We start from the raw sequence: 24,473 nt of genomic DNA on the forward strand, positions 1-24,473 counted from the left end.
TCATCAGGTTGAGATGCCACTGGTGTAGACAGGAAAAAGAAAGCGACTCATCCAGAGGAGAAGGAAGAGGAGGAGGGGGGACTGACAGAAGATATGTTCCCCAGGGAGGAGTCTGAGATTTTCTGTAACTCCACATTCACTCACAACACTGCAGTTTGCTGTAAATAGTGTGCAAATAGGTTGTTTGTCATTTCCTGGTATTGTAAGACCATAAGGAGATTCCTCTCTAATGATTTCCTAAATAAGGCTTCATCAGAAACACGAATGAATTTTGTCACTGCAATAAAAACTCTGGTGATTTTGAATTATTTAGATATCCGGGGGATTGGGTAATCCTTTGGGGAGAGCATTCTCACACTTCTCAAGTTAGAAAAACTATTTAAAAACCCTGAAAAATGCACAGCCAAAAGGCTGAAACAGGCCTGTTTATGTGGCCAGCAACGATTTCAACATATTATCTATTTTCCTTGCCTTTAACTTCAGTAGTGCCTTAATAGAGTTGATCTAAAAACATAAACATTTGCATTTTTGTTGCAGTCCCTGATTGTACAAATTAACTGACTGAGATTTTATAGGCTACATTTAGATTTCACCACAGTACTTGCCATCCTAATTCCACGAATAGGAGAAAAAATTGATGGTTGTTTTTTACTGCTGGGTTGTTGGTTTTGTTGTGGAAAAAGTCAGCGGGAAAATAATTGGGCACCAATAAAAAAGTCTGAATTAATGAGCTTCTCTTCCTTTCTGAATGTATGTATGATTTTGTCTGTGTATGATAATGTGAGGTAATCAGCTGAATTTATTTGAATATCAATCACACTAAGCTCATGCACCTCATGCAAACCTGTGTTGCCACGGTAACCAAAAAAAAGTATGATTTTCCTTGGCACCTTTAAATTAACATGTTTCTGAAAAAACTGGTTTATTTAACATGTTTTCACATGTGAGGCTATGCGATGAATATTAGAGTAATACTGTCGACCTCATAACTATCTGGTAGCTCAGAAATATCAGCTGCATCACGAAGAACAGACTAAAGACATGTCTGAGATTTCTTTATCATACCAAGGTCTGATGAACAATCTCATTAATGTGTCTAAAGCTAATCCAGGTAATGGTTTCGGGATCACTGCCCCATAAATTCTTGGGTCTAACCTGCCGTAAGTTAAATCATATGACAATAAACAGTACAAACACATAATACAATCAATCTTTGTAACATGATCTCTTCCACAAAACAACACTTAATATTGTGATTGAAACTGAAATGCTCATTGGGATAAAATAAACTAAACACCTGTAGTGAATATCATGTGCATCTACACTGTAATCATTGTGGACACTGTATTACATTTTATTTTCTAATGACCCACTAATGAGTAGGCCATTTACATTGTTATAGAAAGGACACTGCTGACCTCTTTTGGTGGTTAATCTGTACTACAGATTTATTTTTAAGCAAGAATGAAGTTAGGGTTGTGCATATAACAGAGTGAAATTAATAATTTGATAATGTGTTTCACTGCAATCTGGATCTTAGCTGTGGGACGTATCAAGTGAAATTTCACACTGGTCTGATTTTGTGCACCAGATAAACAACTTATCTTCAATCTGTGTTCACCGATAAGAAATATTCCAATTAACTGTTTACAAAAATGTAATTCAACAAACATTTCAGGCACAGTCTGCTTCATAAGATTCAACATCTTAGGCTGTACTGATTTCTTTCTTACAAAGCAGCTGCTTCGGCAAATCTGTTGGCATTTCATAACCTAAAAACATTCCCACATGACAGAGGAGAGTGAAAAAAACCAGGTGAGGACCATGTGATGGTTTTTCTTGATAAAGTGGAAGCGTCTTCAGCCTCTGTCTTTTTGCAGTGGATTTTTTTGTGTTTCTAGACAGATGCCTGTGTTGCTCATGCTACTCCAAATTGCTGCAATGACTATACCCACAGTTATCACCACACCCTTGGATTACACATTAAAGTACTTTAAAATGATGCACATTTTTGAAGAGTACAAAGTGCTTGAAGTGGTAAAGTGAAGCACATACTCAAAAAAATAACAAAGGTAGTAATAGTACCAAATAGTACCAAAATAGTACCAAGTAGAACAAATGAAAAAATGAAAGGATGTAAACTCAACTAAACTATCAGGATTGAAAGATGAAGTGGAAAAGAAGTAAAAAAGATGAACATCTCATCACATAAATGCCAGCCTACATATATTATTGCAGTGTATCACAGAGCTATCTTACGTCTTGTGATGTGCTCTCATGACTGTTAATCACCTTAAAGCCCCGAGAGTAAACAAAAGTGCTTTATGACTTATCAAGATATTTATACTGTATGAGCATAAGGGCCACTGGAAATGTAAAATTCATAAAATTATAGATAGCAGCCAGATTGAAAACAGAAATAAGAACGACTTTGAAAAGTCAATGAGTGCGTCTTGGGAAGCTGTTTAAAAAAAGTAAGTGAGTTTGATTGACCAGTTTCCTCAGGCAAAATGAGTGGTTACATTTTCAATCTTCACTGAAAAACAGACTCATGCCAAAGGATCACTGGCTGCTTTGTGTTTCATATGACGTGACAGGGTTTGAAAGGTAGCAAGACGGCAGACTTACAGCGTTTAGTACTCGCTTGAAATCAGTTTTGAAAGTGATAGATACCCGATGCTGCAAAGTAAAGACAGAAGTCATGAGGAGTATTTTAAACCCCATTTAGTACAAGCTGGAGGCTGACAGGAACATTAAACTGGGGTAAAAATAGAGGCTGAAGCAGCAGTCTGGATGAGAACAGATGAAGACATGAAAACCCCTCTATACAATTTGGTCAAAGAAAAGAATAGTTTGATTTTTTTGCAGTCCACAGCTGAAAGAAACAGGACTACCTGAGCTCCATGTGCACCTACAATCAAGCTTGTTATGTCGACTCTTTTTCTGATATTCAATCATTCACTTGTTTTTATTGTGAATACCTTAGAAAAGGGAACAGATTCAGTCATTCCTGCAACATCCTTCATATCCAGTCAGATGTTTCAGTTTCCTTCCAATAAATAAATAAATCCTAATTCCCAAAAAATCCTATTTGAGTGTTTCTACATTCTTTTATATATAACTTCTTCAGTATATCAGCTGTTTTTGGTCAATTGATCTACATTATTTGGGAGTGTTGTAGCCATTACTTATAGAGAGGCCCTGTGTCAAAAGAGTTCTTTTATTTTCCTCCATATTGCGCTCACATGATGCATGCTGCGCAAAGTATTTCAGCAAAGGAGCACTGGTTGCACTGGACTTGAGGGTATTTGGAGGCAACATGTGAGGCCCAGCAGCAAGCTTTAATCCAGCTTTGTGGTTGTGTTGACTAAATTATTTACTGTGTTGTATTTCTTCTGGTGACTACATGTTGTTCTTACACTGATATTCTGTTTCTTTATGAAATGAGAGACACTGCACCTAACAGATCTCTGACTGTGAATCCAATTTGGATTCACAGTCAGAGATTCTTAGTCATTTGTTTTCCAACACTTGCCCAATATCTAGGATTACAGTGATTTCTAAAGAAGAGATTGGAGATTAATGATACCATAGCTTCCCTTTCTCATTTCTGGTGATGTTATAATTATTGCTCTGAAGTCTTTGCTCATATAATCACATGTTCAGACACATCAGTATTCAGCGCTAACAATTTCTCAGACAGGCTTCTCTAAAACACAGCAGCAAACAACTAATTACTGCTTTAGGGATATAATCATGATGTTGGATAAGCTTTGTAGACAATGTTAGACATAATCTTATTTATGTATTTATAATATAGTCAAATATTCGCTTTGTAGCAGAAGTTACTTTAACCCAGCACAACAGATTACTTCAACTGCTGTTTGATCATTCGACCAACAGAGGGCAGTACGTAGCTGTGCTGATTGAGGGGAAAATCTCTGGAGCTGCAGTGATGAGCTCCTCTTACTTTCTCTGCATTTGATCTTTCTTCTCTCTCCAAAATCCATCTGACAGTTGTGTCTCCTGTACGCACATTATGCTAAATAAATCTCAACCCGTCAGCTGTTGTGACCACTGACTGGTTAAATCGTATATTCCAGCTGATGAGAAGATTGTGCTGCTCTAACAGCTATAGGGATTTTTTCATCATGTTAAAGTGGTGAGGCTCCAGCCTCTCGCTGCATTATTAATGAATCTTTTTCTGGCATCATCTCCCCTCTCTACCCTGAAAACTGTGGGAGGAAGAGACAAGCATAAAGCTGGTGGTTTTCATGAGGCCTCCACCTATCCTGAGCAGAAGCACACAGAGCACTCACAGAAGAAATGTACTGTCCGACGAGTTGATGCAGGTCTGTTTTTCTTTTCTTGCAGAGGACCGTCTTTGCGCCGGGGCTGATGTTGAACATGCAAAGGCCACATGGAACGAACAATTAAGCCTGAGTGTGTGCGATATAAGCAATATACGTTTGTTTAAAAAAATCAATAATTGGTGAACTGAATCTGAGCAGTAATCTTAAATAGAGTTCACTTCACCAAATGTGCGTCCATCAGTATTTTTTGCAGTTAAATAAAGACAAAGGAAATTATGTAATAAAAGAAAAAGAACAATAGGAAATGTTTCATGTCAAGAGAAGTGTGACGCAGATGAAACAAAGGCCTGAATGTGCAACTGCTGGGATGTCACCTCAAATTCACTGCAAAACTGATGTCAAAGAGGGAGCATGGAAATATCAGAATTATTAAAAAATGAGGAAGACTGTGTTATGTGAATGATTTGTAGAGATGAATGATTTCTTCAAAATCGGCTAAAAGCAAATTACTACCCATCTCGATTCTAAACTGTTCAGCACTTCATTCCTCCACAATCCATATTTCCAGTCAATTCTACAAAAAAAAAACCCCGAAAGAAACCCCAGTGTATACAGCGTATATCTTTACATGCCAGTTACCCAGGATGTAAACACATTCTGGGTGAAAATGTTGAGTGTCACCGCATCGTACGGCATTTGCTGGGTGTGAAGCCCTCTCTGAGACAGCTATAGTCGCTGCAACACTGACACTGACCCTATTCCATCAATCTCACATTAAAAACGCTCCAAGCATTTAAATATTTCAAAGAGCTCCTCAGCTAACTCCAGAGAAGCTCTGAGCCTCTGTCTGGTCGTGTGTGTGTGTGTGTGTGTGTGTGTGTGTGTGTGTGCCACTTTCACTCTGACAAACCCTTTTTCAAAACTGTTTTTAAAATGCAGTTGAACCTCAAGCTTATGACTGGAGCCTTTAACGCTAAGCTTATTTTACATATATTTGTCTCACACACACTCCATCACTCTTCAAGAATATACACTAAATAAAATAAACATGATCTGTACATACATAGAAATGAAGGAACGATTCTTAAGCGAAGACAACTGAGGCCGGGAAGTCATGAATATATCATCGTGCAGTTACTCTGTGATGTTCCAGCTGTGTTGCACTGTCGGGTGTGTCAATGTGTGCTTCACATATGCTGTCAGTGTCAACTCTCCAAAAGGCACCCACACGACAGTGTGCAAAAGACACATAGGGGAACACACACATCAAAGCACAAAACACTACTCCAGTGTGCTTCTATTGGTTCTATTTGTGTGTTTTTCAATGACTTTACATTATCCTTTGAACCCAGTTGTTGTGCTCATTTTTTTTAATTGTTTAGAAACAGATTCAAGCAGAGTTAAGATGACACTCAGACATATAAAGTCAGGTGGTTTCTCATACAGTATGACTACTATTAATAATGCATTTCTGGGGAAGGGTCAAAGGAAGTTCAAATGATTCATCTCATGCCCTCTGATCATAGATGAATATCTAGCATGGTATATATCTTCAGTCGTCACTTCATTTTCTCCAGGTTGTATCTATCCAACAGGGAATTTATACCACAGAATCTTTTTTTGATTTGACTTCTATGTTAATAGAAAACCCAAAGTAAAGAAGTGGCTTTCAAATGGTCATGTGACTGAATATCACATGACCTTTTATCAAAAGGACATCACCTTAAATTTCTGGAACAGTAAAAATTCATTCTTGACCTTAGAAACAGCAGTTTCTCTCTAAAAATCCTCACTACAAACTCCATTTAATAGCTGTTCTGGAGGTTTCATCTATACTGTATCACTTGATCTTCTACAGTCATAGAATTGTAAATGTTCAAAAGCGCTTTCAAGCAGTGACGTACAGTATATACTTTCAATATTTTTATATAACAACCCATACAGTATTAACACATGACTCTGCAGTTCTCACAGCTCCATGGAGCGTTTGAATGTCTTTCAGCTCAATGTGTCAGTGCTTTATAGTGGAGCTTTTAGCAGCCAGAGATGTCCCCCTGGACCTGGAGGAGACCAAAACAGAGGTAAAAGTAGAGTAAATAATGGTCTTAAATGTGTCTGACACATTTCCAAATAAAAAACAACATGGCTTTGCAACTGTTTGCTAACAAGTTTGAAATCATGTCAACTTAAAAGCTGACATGTCAATGTTGTCTTCACAAATTGTTTCTACTGTGCTTAAGTATCAAGTGATTTGAGGACTAATCATGCTGTAAAAACTAAACGTACAAAGTTCATTCTTCACTCAAGCAGTTGAGAAAACCATCTCCTTTCAAGGTCTATTTAGCAGCTGTTCTGGAGCTTTTAAACATATCACATGGTCATCATCTTCATCCGCAGATGGACTTTTCTAAGTTCAAGAATGAAAGAAAGAAAAAACTTCAACTGGTCATACTCCATCTGCTGATGAAAGCTGTGTAATATGATCAAAAGCTCTTGAGACGCTACTAAGTGGACTTTGTGGTGAGATTGTTTTCTAAATGTAATGAACATTAGTCTGACAATGGAAATTCACCATGAAATAAAGGAATATATGTGCTTCTTAAAACACAAACAAACAAAATTCCAGCTGTTGTTGCCTGACAAAACTTCAAATTTTTTTTCAGACTGGCCTTTGTGTTGCACAACCCTGAACAACATCAACATTTAATGTGTACACACTCTGGTTGAAGTAGAGGAGCGGGGAAAAGAACATCAGTCAATTATTAATGTTTAAAAGGTTTGGAGAGTTCCGTTGCTGAGGTTAGTGCTAGACCAAAGATCTCCAGAGTGTGCAGTCGCTGACATCTAAGGGGTGCCAACTGCCTCACCGATTAGGAGCTGGCAGTGGCCTGTTGAGAACTTAACGAGCTGAGGACTATGGGGAACATAGGCAAACCCCATGCTGAGAATCCACGAGGACGAGCTGTGAGAGTAAGAACTACAGAGGGAGTATTAAAGACAGGGCAAGAGGATATCCACTAGAGCAAAACTAGAGATGAGGGGTCCTTGAAAGCATGGCTACCTGCAGGGAATTTGCTGGTGAGACGCATAAGGAACATCTGGACTAGCAGCTAGTCAGTCCAGCTGTCAGATTGCATTTAATCTCAGAGGTAGGCAGGCCTGGCCATCCTCTGTACATGCTGAGTTCACAGAATAAAGGCTGTCATGGGTGTGCTGATACTGTTAGTAGAACGATGGTGGGGGCGGTGAGCATAATACAGGGTCACAGGGATGACATGAGCAGTACGTAAAGAGGAGCTGGAGGGAAAATAAGCCTTAAAGGTGAAGTGTGTTGGATATAGGGAGATCAATATGCAGAAATGGAATATATTATATATAATATACATGTGTATAATCACATGAAACTAAGATTTGTTTCTACAGAGGCCCCGAACAGACAACCAAGGTGTTTCACGTTTTTGAGGTGAAACAGCAGCTTCAATTTGGTGGTGAAAATACGCTGGTCAAAAGAAACAAAGAAGTGGAACACCACGTTGTGTTATGAGAAGTTTGTGAACAATTTGGGGATCATCCTTATGATTTAGCACAAGAAAAAGCAAGAGCGGGTGAATCCTAGTCGGCCATCGTCGCTTCTCCTGCTAGCTTGAAAAGGGATTAGCTGAGGGGCGTTCAGTTGTTTTCAATCTGCATCCTCATCGCTACAAGCCACTAAATCCTACACGCTGTACCTTTATCCCAAGCCTTAAAGTAGAACATCTGAAATGGTTTCCAGCAGAATGACAGCCACTGCAAAGGATGACATGCTGGTAAAGGTTTTATCAAATCACCAATGGCCCCTGTGCTAAAATCTAGTTTTTGAGACATGAATTACTTTAGTGTATTGTACTCATATAGTGCATATTGCTACATTAAGGTGTGTTTAATTAAATGATTTCAAATTTATGTAAATGGTAAACATGAGCAGGTATTATTCCAGCAGGATTAGTTAGCTTTTGGGTTTACATTAAGCTGCCTGTAGCTGCTGCTGTGTGCAATGGACTTAATGAAGAGCATTTTTTTGTTTATTATGTTTATTTATTCTAAGTAACTGGATAGCTTTACCTCCAAAACCTAATGAAATACAACAACATGAGATGAAAACATCACTTTTTGGTTGAACATTACCAAACTCATAGACAAAGAAACATAAGCAGACACCGTTTAACTTTTAACTGTTAAGAAGCTTAGATTAAATTAGTTATCTTAGTTAGAATAAGTCCAGTCAGCTCCACAAGCTCACGTTATCAGTAGACCGACTCCAGTATGTGGTTTAGTCTGCATCCCTTTTATAATGCGTCATTAATGTGAACATTCGGGTTTTCAGTGTGCCACAGTTGGTGGGGAGTTGTTGTTGGATAGCTGTGGTGAAATTTTCTACAATGCATTCCTATGGCCTATATGTATAACATTAACGTATGTGTGTCAGTCATGTGTTCTGTGTATGTGAAAGTCTGTCCCTCTTAATTCATGAATTTAAATAGGTCAATAGGAACCCCTGTTCGGGGTCAGAAAGTAAATCTGATCCACAGTGACTGCTGTCCTATTGTGTGGAAATGTTTTCTAAGAATGAGCTGCTGAGTCCACAGTAAAATTTAGTCTAGTCTCAATCAGTCTCATACAGAGTGTTTTTCTTATATGTTTTCAAGCTGTAGAGACTGTATAATGTGATAACATTAGAGTCTCCTCACAGGCAGATACACAAAATGAGTTTTGCAAACCATGTGTCACGTAAATGTGGTCTGTTTGCACCTGTTGTATTGCTGAGTTTGATTTTTGAGCGACCTTGTGTCTTTTGTACGCTGCACTGAGAAATGTCATGTGATCACGTTATCCCATACTGGATAGCAAATCCCTCTTTGATATAAAATAATACAACACTGTCATATGCCATATGTCATTCAACCACGTCACCGGCTCTGCTTTGATACACTAAAGATCAACACAGTATGCTGGAAATGGCACTATTCAGTATGACTGAATGAAATTAAGCAAAGGACACCTGAAGATTTCCACTTGGCTTGAATAATAAATCTCCCTTTAGTAGATGAAAAGCTTCTGTGACTGCGGTGTAATGTAACTTCCTGACAGGAGACACCAGCACATGGTGCAACAATCAATTTCTCTGCCAGATGCCTACAGAGGGACAGGGGAGCAGCTCACTCTTTAGGGCCACCCCACCCTGCAAGAACACACGGCGTGGCTCAGGAGCCATTCTGGAAATGTTTACACCTACTGATCTGCATCCCGTGCACTGCCTATAAACTGGAAAAAAAAAGCTCCCCATTTCGGTGACAATATCAGACGAGTCCTGTGGCAGCCATCTTAGGTGTACCACCACCGCAGAGCGTAATGATGAGATAAAGGACGCGCCGCGCATCCTTCACTCTCTCCTCTTATTTCCCGTTCAGGACCACGGCCAGCTCCCCGCGCCTGCGTCCCCGCCTGGCAGGCAGGGAGAGGCCATCGCCCGCTTTCACAGGGAGGGAAAAAAAAAAAAAGCCGCTCTCCATCCCCTCATCTGTACACTACACTCCCCCTGCCCCTCCCCTCCGCTCCCTTCTCACCTCCCCCTCTCACATCCGCAGCACTGACTGGCCAATAAAACACAGAAAACACGTAAGCATCGACGAGTGCTCGGCGCAGGCGGAGATTGCTCAGTGTGAAGCAGACTAAACCTCCTCCAGCATCACTCGTACTGCTGACATCTCTCAGCGAGTACAATCGGGGCCTATCCCTGCCTTGACATCGGGCATATTCTACATGAAATCTAGGCACGGATAAGACAGCGGCTCAGCCATCATCGGGGGACATCATTAAAAAAAAAAAAAAAAAAAGCCTCCTTCAGTAGGTTAGGTGCATCTGCAGGGGCGCATCACCTCCAGAGCAAGATGTTAGATCCGTCGTCCAGCGAGGAGGAATCTGATGGGATAGTGGAGGAGGAAAGCAAAGAGGCGATGGCACCTCAGACCGGATCCCGCATCTCTCCGAGCAGGACCAGCGAGAGCTCGGGTGGACTTGCGCCCAGCAGCAGCCGCAGCAGCGCCCGTCCGACCAGCCCGAGCCCGTCAGCCGCCAGCGAGGAGAAGGAGGACCTGGAGAAGCTGCAGAGGGACGAAGAGGAGCGCAAAAAGAAGCTGCAGTTGTATGTTTTTGTCATGCGATGCATCGCATACCCATTCAATGCAAAACAACCCACAGATATGGCAAGGCGACAGCAGAAGGTAAGGGCCCTCGGTGCAGAGGCATAATTAATAACCACATGCTGAAGAAATGCCTCCTTTCATATCGCAGATGTTGTCATTGATGACCTACATAAGGTAGAACACAGGAGGGGGGCGGGTGGGGGTTTGGCCACTAGGCCTATCCGATAGCGCACCGATCCGGCACAGTCCCAGTTTGAAACCACTGTTTGTTTTTTGACGCAAAATCTTGAAATCCTCAGAGCAAGACAGGAGCACATAAAAGCGCTCCGAGCTCCGGATAGTGAAAGGACACATGGTGCTGCAGAGCTGCAGACTGAGTGCAGCCCGTGCTCCTCCGTACACACGCTCGCAAGTGTTGATCAATCCCAGCAAGCCCATTAACTGAAAGGGCGTTCAAGAGACGGTGGATGGCGTCTTAAAACGGGACGGCGTCATTGTCCTTGCTGCCCCACATCTCACTGAAGTCAGTCCTGCTTTAAATTAGATGCACAGCCTTGTGTGGCTCTCTGTCCTGCCTTCTTGGCGGATACCCAATTCCAACCCGTTTGCGCCATCACTTATCCCGTCAATTTGGCCTCCCAAGGTGACTTTTAGGCTCAGACCTCTGGAGGGCGGGGTGGGGGTGCTTAATAGTCTTTCTCCTTTGCACATGAGCTTGGCTCCTCTCGGTGGGATACACTAAATTAATTGCATTACAGGTTTTCTATAGCCACACGTGATTTTTTTTTTTTTTTTTAAACTATTTGTAAGATTTACATAAGTTACTGGAAGGGACAAGGCCCACATCCTGGTTTCACTGCTGCTCTGATGCTCCATTGATGTTGAAGCCAGTTTTGGGTCATGATGTCCTTACTGTCAAAGTCACCGTGCACAGGCCCTACTGTACTAAAGGAAGGTCGAATTGATTGTTACTCGGAACAACGGCCCCAGTTTATTGTCCTTGTTTTGTGCATCTGTCTTCCACACCAGAAATAAACCATCTACTGTTTGTATTATACTGTCAGTTTTCTGTAATTTGTGAATTATAGTACAGATGCACGATGCAGGTGATCAACACGTTTTGTGTGGGCTACGGTTATCTTGTGGAAACATTGATTATTACATGGCTCATTGAGACTGTAGTAGCAATTTCTTGCAGCTCTCCTCACTAGACAGAAGTTGGTCTGTGCACCTGCTGAAGATTCAGTCAGCTCACTTAATCTGCAGCGATCACGTATCACACGTGTAAGGAAGCACTGTAAACAATAGTATGGAAATTGCTCTTCTGAGTGTTGTTTTTGATTAACGTGCAGACAATTCGTCTTCTTCTGGACACAATTAAAGCCATATGGTCTGAATTTTCTGCTGACTCATGCACAAGTGCATGTGGGAGGCATAAACCACAGTGTTTCCATCTACTTGTTTGTTCTTGTTGTCCTGTTCAGCGTAGGTTACTGATAGTCTAATGCATGCTTAGTAATGCACTTTCATATCTGGTAGCTCACAGGCAGCCACAATCTTTTGCTGTGGGTGAGTGAATATCTGGACAAACAATCCAATGCTCGCTGTCAGAGTAGGAAATCAAAGTGTGTCTGCCTGCCTACAGTCTGCTGTTAGACTTTGAGTTGCTTCCTGTGGCTTAAACCTGCAATTTGTGTGACAACAATATTGTCCTTTTTAAGCACATTTAATTGGTTTGATTTGAATGACACTGACAGTGGATAATTAATCACACAGAAACATTTCAGAGCAGTTGATCACTTCCTGGCAGTTATGTACATTTACACTATCATGGCATTGTAGAGTCATCATAATTTTGCTGTCATTTCATTATATTCCTGCCTTATGTTTATATTAAGAAATCATTTGTCACAAAATACACTCAATTGAAGAAAGATTATTCAGGATTGGATTCCCCTCTGCCATGAACCTCCCTTCAATGTGGGCTTCTCACACGTCAATAAACAATCATTTATTAAGGAAATTCCTCACAGCGTTGGCTACACAATTTAATATGTAGCCTGTTACAATTTTGGCCATTATAGATTAGTCACAGAAATAAGATGAAGCAATTTCTGTAATGAAAAGACTTAGAGGCCTCAGCGAAACATGTGGAGCAGCTCCATGATAATCCGTTATTAGAAGCTCTGGCACACAAACAGCAGTGATGGGCTATCACAGAGAAACAGGCGAGGCTGCAGCAGAGTATACGAGCTCCACTGCTTTTACTTAAAATGTATTGCTATAACCTTGTGAAAGGGTAACACAATAGGGCTGTAACAGGCAATTGCTTCCTTTTTTGAGGGGTGAGGGAAGCATTTTCTCATTCGGTCTGAAAGGTGTATTCACAGGTAGCAGTACGGAGGCCGCTGCTGCTCAAATGGTGGTTGAGTGTGTGGGCTAATTGACACTTACACTAATGCCCTCTTCCTAAATATGTTTTAAGTAAATTACTGAGGTTATTGACAGACGTAGATTGCATTTGTGTCATTTATGGAATTATGGCATCATTGTGGATTCTCCTGGAGGACAAAATCTTTCTTCATTTCATGGAAGTAAGCTGCCTAAACTGTGTGCACAGAGGAATTAATCATAAAGGACAATTCAGAAGGCAAGGGCATGATGGCAATGAGCTAAAATGACAAATCAGCATTTTTCATGTGTCCTGTAGGACTAAGGAATTTTGAAATTTAGGAAGACATTTTGTGGCATTTTTCTACTGATGGCAATGTGAGTCCGTCCGATGTTCTGGTCAGATCACCACTAGTTCAGACTGAAATATCTCAACAACTATCTGATATATTTCCGTTAAAGATTGTACATTCATGGTTCCCAGATGATGAATCCTAATGAATTTGTTGATCCTCTAATTTTCCCTCTAGCGACATTATGAGGTTCCCTTGTGGATTTGAGTGAAATGTCTCACCAACTATTGGATGGACAGCTTTAGTTTACGATCAAATACCTTCAAAACTAATGAGCTTCTCCTCAGCCTCAGCTGTGCTTTTTGTTTTGTACAAATTTGCAAATGTTAGCATGCTAACATGCTAAAGAAGACAGTGAATATTACAGCTGCTAAACATCAGCAGGTTAGGTTAGTTAGGTCACTCAAAGCATGTTTGTGTGCTGATGTAAACATTAGCTCAAAGCACCGTTGTGCCTAAGTGCAGCCACACAAAGTGGCTAGTGTGGCTACAGACTCTTAGTTTGGTAATAAGCACAACAGAACAAAAACGGAACAAGCTGATATTCTTATTTAATGCAGAATTGCTAAATGAATGGAAGCGCTCATGCAGTCAAACAAAATCAAACATTATTTGTCAAACTGCTAAAAATTAAATCTGATTGATCAAACCCATATGAATTTTTTAGATCACATCGGGTGTGTATTTCAGAACAGAATAATCTCCTGGGTTTACTATTTTTTCAATTAGAAAGTGTGATGCCCCGAAGATAATCTGATCCAATCAACTTATCCGCCAGCAGACTAACTTAATAGAGAGCCTCTTAGCTCAGCATTTTAGTACTGTACAGTACGCCGCTGATACTCTGAGGGAGAGGAGCTGTGAATTGCGCAGCAGGCATTTCCATATGAATGTGAATGAGACTGAAATGCAAGTCGGTGATACTTGGACGAAGTTTGCTACGTCTGTGATCAGTGCTGAACCTGACAGAGGATTTCAAGTTTCCCACTGTGACCTGGCTTTCAGTGGACTGGGTTTCCTGTCCGGCTCTCACGACCTGTCCATACCCAATAAGAATACGATCCATGGTGGCATAGGTGTCAACTCCCCTAAATTTGCCAGTCGCATTACAGAGACCATATCCATTTAAATTGTGAATATAAGTTATAAAATTATAGTTAGGCTGTGGGGGCTTAGTGTGCATTAATTTAGATACCAGGAAAAGAGATAAGAAGCATAAAAAAAAAGCTTGTTGGTGGAGCTGAGCAAGATGTTTGCTTAGACAATAAATGTGCGGCATAATCGTCATACATGGACACAATTATTCAACCTTTTACAACCTGATGACTGGCTACACATTCGGTCAGTGGAACAACATTATAATATATGATTACAAAGATTTAGATAACTGTGGCATTTGAGCTCATGGATAAAGGACAGATAACACGGCGAGATGGAAACTAGAATAGGGAGCTGAGGGAGAGAGACACATGAAACTGACATCATTGGAAGAGACATGAGTAAAATTAGTAACATTAAAAGATTAATAAGAATACACTAACTGGTGTATGAGCAGTAAGGACTTTCAATTAACATTCTTGCGCACGGTATGGTTTTAAAAAGCATAATGAGTGTCGACTATGACTATAGACTAGACTTATGCCATTGGAGTGTTTAATGTCATTACCCCTTTTTTCTCCCGTCTTCCTTGAACAAACCCAGAAGTGATTTTGTAAGATTATATGAGAACAATGTGTAGAGACATGAATAAGTGAGGTGAAACTGTCTGAGCTCATTATGCTCATGAAAAAGAGCATGCCAAGTATGACGCTGAAATCATTTGCATTATTATGTAAGATCTTTACACAACGTTCTGCCGGAAAAAAGGCATCCTTTGACAATAAAAGAAGCATTGCAGTCAGTGTCAAAGCCAAGCTTTGAGTTGACAATAAAACGTGTCAATCATCATTTGAGTGCTGCTGCTGAAGGATGTTTGTCTCTCCCATTAAGTAGCAGATGTTTTAGCATGTTTCAGCAACACTAGTACTGAGGAGAAAAAGGTGTTCAGCAGTGGTATGGATATGAAAGTGGATTCCAAAGGGGTGGCAGCTGAAAAGCAGCAGGTGAAACGCCCCCTCACCTCCAGTCTGTGCGGTGGCACGTAACAAATCACAGCTTCACAAATTAAACATCCCTTCTGTCTGCATAAAACCAGGAGGGAAGATCTTATTCGTTAGAACACAAACAACTTCTTCTCCCAAAGGTTTGACTACTTTGAAGGCAGTAATCACAGTCAGGATCAAATTGACTCATGTTTGCCCTGCACATTTAAATCATCCAGTCGTGTGACTTGATTTTTGTTCTCAGGGAAATCGTGTGCTGACAAAAATAGCTGCAGAAATGCAAATGCAAATGTTTGCATGTGAATGTGCGGTATTTTATGTTTCAAGATGGCATAATGGAAGGGATTATTCCTCATAAGAGGCAGAGATGGATCTTTGTTCTGGTCTGAAAGCTGCATCTCACATAATGATGTTTCTCTCCGAATACAGTATGTACTTGTCAATTATAGGAGACCCAATGTGTCCTCACAGAGCCTATAAAATCACGACTGCCATACAAAACTGCATTTTAATTTGGGTAGACAAATGTTAACCACCTACAGTTAGCATTCGCTCAACCTTAATCCTGCTGGTACAACACAATAAAACCCAGGCTTTCTGAAAGACATGAAGCAGCATTGCCTGATTGAGGACAGTTAATGCATCCTCATGTATGCTTGGATTGACACAGATTAATCTGCAGGGCACCTGTCATTCTTTTTTTTTATTATTGCTGTTTAAGATATAATCCCTGCTCCCATACTGCACATCAGCCATACTCGAAAAAAGGAGAAAATGAAAGCTGGTTTGTTGAAAATGGACATGAGCCATTAGCAGTCCTGCTTGGTGATGCAACTAGAAAACAAACTATAGTATGTGTTTATAATGAACATTTCTAATAAATACAACATTTATGACCTATATATGGATTACTGAGATGAATGCCTGAGCTCTATGTGTTCATGTAACACAGAAGAAAGAGCATGATTTATTTATGAGCTATTCTTAAAGCAACAACGACTTATATTACATGTATTTCACAACCATTCTGACTGAATTTGTCAAAATTAAAACTATAGGCTGCATTACTTTCATTTTCTATTAATCTGCAGACTGTTTTCTCAATGAATTGTTTTGGTCTGAAAAATGTCAACAAATAAAAAAACAAAAATCCCCATCAAAGAGTCCAAGGTGAGATCTTCAAACTATCCAGATCTTATAATAATATAAAAAACCCTGCAATATTTTAGCAATCAGAACATACAGTCTATGGTGAGAACCAGTGATTATTTTGGTATTTTAGCTTGAAAAATTAGTTTAAGTATCAAAGAATTGTCAAAATAGTCACTCGTTAATTTTCCATCAATCGACCAATCAATTACTTGACTATTTACGTCAGCTATAAGCAAAATGCTGCTGGTAAATACAGACCAACTGTGTTGGAATAAAACCAAGTTTAGTCCAAGTTTACTTCCTGCCAGACGTTGACATTAACACTGCAACAATTACAATACTTTCCTTTGAAACTTCAGTAGTTGCTGAGCTTGGTGGATTGCTAGAGATCCTTTGTGTGTTTGTGCAAATCCCGATGCAGATGCCTGTATAGCCTTGGCATATTAATCATAATGCCATTTACATTCCTCTCCATGCATCAACCGTGCAGCTAAACGAGAGCGGATCAAAATGAATCAGTTAGTGTCATCATGTTCCTGTCTCCTCTAACTGTTATTATCACATACTTTTTTCTTACACTGTAATTGTGATATTTTTTCCCCTATAATTGTGAGAAAAATAAGTCATAATTATAAGGTATAGAAGTTATAATCAATGTGCAAAAAACTTCTGTGAATGTTCTTTGATGAACTCAATAGACATCATCAAACTTTGAGAAATCTTCTGAGTCTAGAAAGCGAAATGAAGGCAGGCAGCTGTTGGGGCTTGTTTAAAACACAATAATGTGTGTGGTTACATCTGGCATTATGAAACACTGCTTCAAAGGAAAAGTTACTAGAACATGGCTGGAATAAGACAAAGAGGAGAGAGACAGAGAGAGAGATTAGTAGCGGCGATTTTCCACATTAAAGAAAGTAGATGGAGGTAAGAGCTATAGCAGGATCATTACTGCAGTCCTCTGCTGAACCTCTCTTTCCCTTTTTCTCTAATGACTAACTGAGGCATGAAGAACACAAACAGCGGCCTGGAGCAGCCATGAGGTTGTATGTCAGGTAGACGCTCTAAGTTTCTTGACTGTGTTGTTTTGGGTGCCGCATGTTCCTGTGCCTCCTCCTCAAAACAGAGTCAGTACACTACTCTCCTTCTGTCAAACACCAAACATAAATCTGTCTCGGAGGCCTTCTGTTTTTTTGCTCAAAACCATCGCTTTGATCACTATCACTGGTGTAAATTCATCCATACACCAATGCAGTAAGACTGCAATAATAATCATAAAAGATGCAGACAGAAATCTATAAGCAAAGCTCAAGAGGCACATAAATTAATCTTTAATGCTTTTTACTGTTTAGCATTCAGGGTTAGGGAAACAATTAAGTATGAAGAACACAATTCTCCTATTATAAATTCACATGATTTTTAAAACCCAACTTTAGGTATTCCCATCTACTGCATCACATGTCATTGCAATTCAAAGGCTGTGTACAGGTATTAGGGAGCACTACTGCACAAATGAAACACATTGCATAACTTTGCCTTTCGTAAATCCAGAGGGAGCAGAGCAAAATTTGATAAATTGCCTCAAGTGATCAGCATCAGTTGGGGTTGGAAATTACAAGTCTGAAAAATGACTAAAATCTGGAGTGTGAGCTTACCGGACCTCTGTAGCCTGCTCCTTATCTCCGCTTGAGGCTAGCAGCTCAAGGCTACATTAGCTAATATGACACACCTGAATCACTGATCAAACTGTCAGCAGTTGTGTTGCACTGTGGGTAATGTAGGCTCTACGTTTTGTCAAGGAAATAAAAATTATGACATCTCAATTTTTGCCTATCATGAATCCAACAATGTTATAGGAGTACAATGCTAAAATGGTGGATTACTCCTTTAACCATGCAATTGAAATATTTTGTACCCACCTTTTTCTCTCATTTTCATCTACAATTTTTCAAAATCGCTACTGACCACAAGTAAAGACCAGGTTGTACAGGTCTGATCAATATAAGCGGTGTGATCTATTTTCACTACATCTGGAGCCATTTCCTATTGGTGAAAGAACAGGATGCAAACCTTACTGAGCATCTAACAAGACTTAGACTAAAATTGTCACAAAGAAAAAAGAAATGTCTCAGATAATCACCTTTAAAAGCAGTGAGAGAGAAAGAGGGAGAGAGAGAGAAAGAGAGAAGACAGTAATTGATTTGTGAAGGGAGGGTAGTAGGAGAGGATTTATGTCTTAGATTGTTGATGAGAGTAATGCACCATGCAGCATCAGACATGCATGCATCAGTGATACCAATCCACCATCAATTTGTGGGCTCTAAAATATAAAATAGCATTGTAGTGCTGCAGTGGGTACTTTTTATTTTGAACCATAACTGAGAAACACTATCACACAGGAGATAAAAACTAAATAAAATCAATGAAAACACCACTCTCTATTATGAGAGATACATTTTTCATTTAGAAAAATCAACCAAAAATGAAACTGTTTTCAACATTGGCCTTTAGCGGCTGTTTGAATTTTTTAAATTTTGGAGCTCAGCTCAGCTTTAACCTTTGTACAGTACAAGTAGTACATTTAGAGACCACCTGGTGATTGGTTGGACTTCCATATCAAAAAGCAATGCTTAAAAACATTTTTCTGTACCCAACTGGAATAAAGCAAAACATTTAAAGTCTGTAAAAATTGTGCTTAATAAAAGAATGCTTCTTCAGCAAATGTACTTAGTCGCCTTCACCTGCTGCTGCATGCTGAGTAGTTAGTCTGAGCACAAAAAAGCAGTCAGGGGGTTATTATTATTTGTTAATTTAATAAGGAAATAAAGACTTTCTTGCTATGCATTTGGAACATTATAAAACAGGATACTGGCTCTGGCAAAGTGTCATAAACATGAATGAATTTAATTATAAGTCATGAAATGCATGCAATAAAAATCCGGCAGAACAAATAAACTGATTCTTGGAATACAATAGAACACACAACATTGATTTTAATGTTCTGGACCAAATTTATGCAAATTGCCCCATTGATTTTGTCCTCTCCATACCATGGAGGTTCACACGTCCATACCATTTATATTATATTAGGTTAAGGGCTTTTGCTCTCCTCAGTAACTGACTGAACATATTGAGGACCCAGCTGAGCTGTATGGCTGCTGCCAGCGTGTTGGTGGTGTGATAATGGATGACTGTTACATGAAGGGGCTTAGCTGGTTGTGAACACAGTGTTCTGCTGTATATATCAGCAGTGCCACAGCTCCTGAATATGACAACAGTGTGAGGACTGGTTATACAGAGCCAGAGCTCCCTGTTTTATCCCTGTTTGTCGTGTGTCAGGCTCTGTCTGCAGAGTATACACCTGGCTGTTTACTAACCCAGTGGAGAGGTATTTACTCACACAATACTCTGTGTATGTGTGTGCGTGTGTGTCATCAGATCAAATCTATGTGTCTGGTTAGGGATAACAGCTTGTGCATCTGTCTTTGTATAATTGTAGTTTTGCGACCACAGTCACTACATGGTGCTGGTGTTTTGTGTTTGATGAAGCCTGTTGCCGGTAGATTTTGTGCAGCTGTCATGACGCGCTTGGTCCCGCACTCGTGTTTGCTGTTTACTCAGATGTGGGCCGCTGGTGTCATCTGCAACATGACTGAAATATGCTTTGTCTGGCGAGAGGATTCAATGATAGCATGTTTGCTGAAAGCCAACACCAGCAAGTGTGCGAAGCTCTTCCCTGAGCAAACAGATTTATAAACAATAAGAACATTTAATTTGTATGATATCCTTTCATTGTCACTTTTCACATTTGATCACGCCTGTAAAGTTTACCCTCCCTTTTAGGTTGACATAAATCTTCTACTCTCTTCATCTTATATAAAATTCCATATTTTATCCACTTTTAGATATTAGATTGAGTTGTCGCCTCAGTCCTTAGACTAACGTATAATGTTGGTCTATTTAGTCAAAGCTGTATAATTCAATATAATAATCAGTTACTAGTGTATTTATCACAGCCCATCAAAACTGCACGTCTACTGTACTTTGCAGCAATTTGATTTAGGAAAACACCTTCACTTAACTTCCCTTTTCAATGTTATGTAACTCCTTCTAGAGGAAGCTGAAGTGTGAGTCAGCAGCAGCAGAGCTTTATTGCGCTACGGTATATGCTGCATTGAATTAGCTAATTACTCCACTCATCACAGCACTGCAAGGACAGCTGATATGTTGTGTACCTCATAAGCCACGCTGATTAAAAACTTCAAAGAGTTAGCACGATAAATATACATATAGAATCTTAATCGTTAAATATAATTGTTGTGTATTACAGGTGTTACGTAACCTGCCATTATTCTGGTTTGGTCCGTCCGTCTGTGTTAACACATGGACATATACATCAAATGCACACATGCACTATTCATGCACACGAAGAGTAGAGCTGCTCTTCTAAAAGCCCCTTTATGGCTTGTAATATTTGCACAGGGCCTGTACTCATGATTCTCTCTCTCCCTCACCAGAATGAAAGACGAGTGGCCAAAGATGGATGACCAACTGATGAGAACATAAAGGATTTATAATATGATTCATAGTTTCTAACCTCTAATTTAAATCAAATGTTATAAACTGCATATTCCACCGCAGCTACACTCAGTACATTCAGGCCTTAGATATTGCTGAAGACGCTGAAGCCATGTCCTCTCTACTTTGGGTTTTAGCAATCTGGGAGGGTATTTAAACTCACTAATTAAAAATATAACACTATAGGCTGATATCAGTATAGTTTAAGCCTCAAAACTGAAATGTTAAAAATAAAATCAGTACAAATCATCAGCAGTGTATAGTGCTACAGTGCTCTGTCATATAGCTGTTGATCCTAGTGTACAAGAGGTTTCTAGCAATTGTTAGACCTGCAGTAACATACTTAGATTGCACTCATTTAAGGCCAACCGATGAATAAATACAGGATTCCCCACCTTCCTGGCAGTGCAAGCCGTGTTTAGGCCTCCATGTTGGACTCACCTCAGTATTACTAAAATGTTGACTATGGTCCTGAATAGTGTCAAAGACAATGTACACATCCCCTACATGATGATCCCCCTACGACAACTTTGCACGTTTGAACATTCGTAATTTGCCCATTTTGTTGATGCCTTCGCTTTGATTTACACAGCTCATTGTTTCCTTTGTTTATTAAAAGCATGTCATGTTGTATATGACAAACTGTATCACCAAATATATGTTATGTTACTGTTTCATCCCAAATTTAGTGAATTTCTCCACTCTAGTTTGATGGTGGCAAAATGTACCATACATGAACACATATTGACAAAGCAATATGTAGAAATATTCTGTTCCAGTTCACTGAAGAATCACAAAAGGCAGCTTTTATTTTCTGAGCAGTGCCCAAGGGGACTCACAACAATGAGCCTTTGTTAGGATCTCAATAGGCCTGAAGATGTAGAACAAATATATTTTAAAATTATGTTTAGTTGCTGCTGACCTTTCCCTTAATGTTAAACCATCTGTTTATCTCCAGTGTGCACTGTCTACTAAACAGTAATACATGGAAAATTATCATTTTAAGTAAAGTTTAGGGGCCTAAACTACAAAAAGATATTTACGATTTGTCATAAAACCAGTTTTTAATTAAAGAGTCATATGTTGTTTAATGTTTCACAGCGACTCAAATATTGTATCAGCCAGCTGGTGGATCTAAATCCAAATCCATAGTCATTTTGAACTGCAATAAAGTTACTGTAAATCAAACCAATGCAATGTGCATATCCCTTCTATTGATATGTGAAGGGTGATTAATGTAACTGCCCACTTCATTGGAAGCCAATGAATCACCGTGTAACACTGCAATCTTGATAAGAGCCACAGAGAGAGAATCAATAAGAGCAAAGCAGAAAAGTATGTCTTGGGAGTCTGGCAACACTGATGAAAATGGAGGCATTTTCTCTCATCCATCAACTTGGTTACTAATTAGCACAGTTCTCCAATCAGCAAGGAAACAAATACCATGCAGAACTGAAAGTCATAAATACTTTATGCGGCTAAACTATTCTTTGGTGGAGAGGTGGACACATTTTACCTGGTTTACAGCTGTGTACTTCAGTGTCAGCTCTCCAAACACACACACACACACACACACACACACACACACACACACACACACACACACACACACACACAGAGTTAGCTGCTTGCTGCGTTGTCACATAAAGTCAGATCGGCCGAGAGAAACTGTCAGCAGAAGCAAAAGTATTATTAGCTTTGACCTTTCATGGTAACTTCTTCAGGTAAAACACAAATGTGTTCTGCCAGTGCTTGGATGACCGCCAAAATCCCATCTCCTGGAGTTTATTCTAATATCTGCCAGAGCTATACGTGAGTTAATATGCAAGGTTAATAGAGGCTACTCTGTCCATGGCCTCATAGATAAGAGCTCAGCCTGCAAACACTAATTAATTTCATTGTTGATTAATCTGCCGGTGATTTTTTAATTGAACGTTTTGTCCATATATGTCAGAAAATAGTGAAAAACTCTAATGATAATTTCCCACATCTTCAAATTGCCTGGTATATTCATCAAAATGCAAAGATATTTCATTTAATGCTTAAAATCCTCACATTTGAGTTGCTCAAAGCTTTTGCTTGAAAAATTACTGAAACATTTCATCGATAGTTGCAAATTAATTTTCTGTCACTGAACTAATCGATTAATCGACTAATTGTTCCATCTCTTAATTACAGCTCCTCAACAAAATACAATAAAACTGATCCGAGATTTATTTTGCCTACACACTATAGGCCGGTCTAGCTGCTTTATTTCAACCAGTAAAGCTGTTGCTATGTACAAGTGCTGAGTTGTATTCACACAGCCACAGTATGTGTGATCTCAGGTCTAGTGGCATAAGTGCTAGCTTTGCCCTTAAACATTTCAGTCATGTTGGTTCAAGTCTGTTTTTGAACTTTTCTCAGCCAAGCAGCCCTTCAACAGAAAGCACATCCTACCCCGGTGTAATACACTTTATTCACTCTGCTGGCTTGGTTTTGCTTTCGCTGTTGGTGAATTGATAGTAAGTCATTACTCAGCATGCCTAAACCTCAGCCTGAGCATGTATGCGCACGTTGTTTTTCATTTATTACTTTTAATTAAAATGTTTACCCTACATAAGACTCCTGCTTGGAAACCAGTATTTCAGAATTCAATGTGCTCACATGGGGAAAAAATGAATGAAAATTTCACAAATGAATGCAACTGTAGTCTCTGCATTAAACACTATATGATAATGCATGATGAGGAAAGACAGCACAAAGTGAGAGCTGTGTGATGTATCCATCCTCACCCTCTCACCTTCAGAAATAGAACAGAAACCAAAGGCGAGCGTGTCGACTTCAGTCTCTCTGTGGAGAGTCTCCATAGATCACGCTGATTTGCATACTGGTGTTAATATTAACATTTGTTGCCTCAGGATTTTCCTTGAACACCACGGTCTATTAAAACATAGCAGGACTGGTCCACACTTTCTCTTTAGACTCACAACTAGCTATTACAAAGATGCATAAACTTAGAACCTTGACGCACAAGCACAACTATTGATCTCAGATGTAGTTGATGTGCTGTTATGTGTTGTAAGTGGATCTTTTATGTTTGCACATTAAGTGGTGGGCCTATATCATGCTGAAATTCACTCTTCCGCAACAATAGTGAATTGGATGGAGTAGGAGTGGCCGTCTTGGTGAAATGATGTGTGAAGCTTTGGATTGGTGTTGTTTTTATTGGCAGTGATGGAGAGATCATCCCGTTGGCAGTGGGTGTGTTTGCATTTACATGCATCTTTTAAATCATTCTCATTAGACCAAACCAGCACTTTCATTTTGGCTCTAATAGAGACAATTTTAAGTTACATGAGCCTAATTTTCTGAACATTACTGAAGGGAGGTTGGAGTAGTAAGATGGACACACAGATGGTGTTG

At 39.6% G+C, this 24,473-nt stretch overlaps 1 protein-coding gene across 1 annotated transcript in view; it reads left to right on the plus strand.

Moving 5' to 3' along the window:
- Nucleotides 1–10,240: 10,240 nt before the first annotated feature.
- cadpsb (Ca2+-dependent activator protein for secretion b) overlaps nt 10,241–24,473 on the plus strand; it is a 65,864-nt gene continuing 51,631 nt past the window's right edge. Inside the window, exon 1 of the mRNA XM_070841661.1 lies at nt 10,241–10,573. Coding sequence (XP_070697762.1) covers nt 10,241–10,573 — 333 coding nt within the window. The remainder of the gene's footprint in view (nt 10,574–24,473) is intronic.

Source organism: Pempheris klunzingeri, chromosome 2 (genome assembly GCF_042242105.1).
Source record: "Pempheris klunzingeri isolate RE-2024b chromosome 2, fPemKlu1.hap1, whole genome shotgun sequence".
Classification (NCBI taxonomy): domain Eukaryota; kingdom Metazoa; phylum Chordata; class Actinopteri; order Acropomatiformes; family Pempheridae; genus Pempheris; species Pempheris klunzingeri.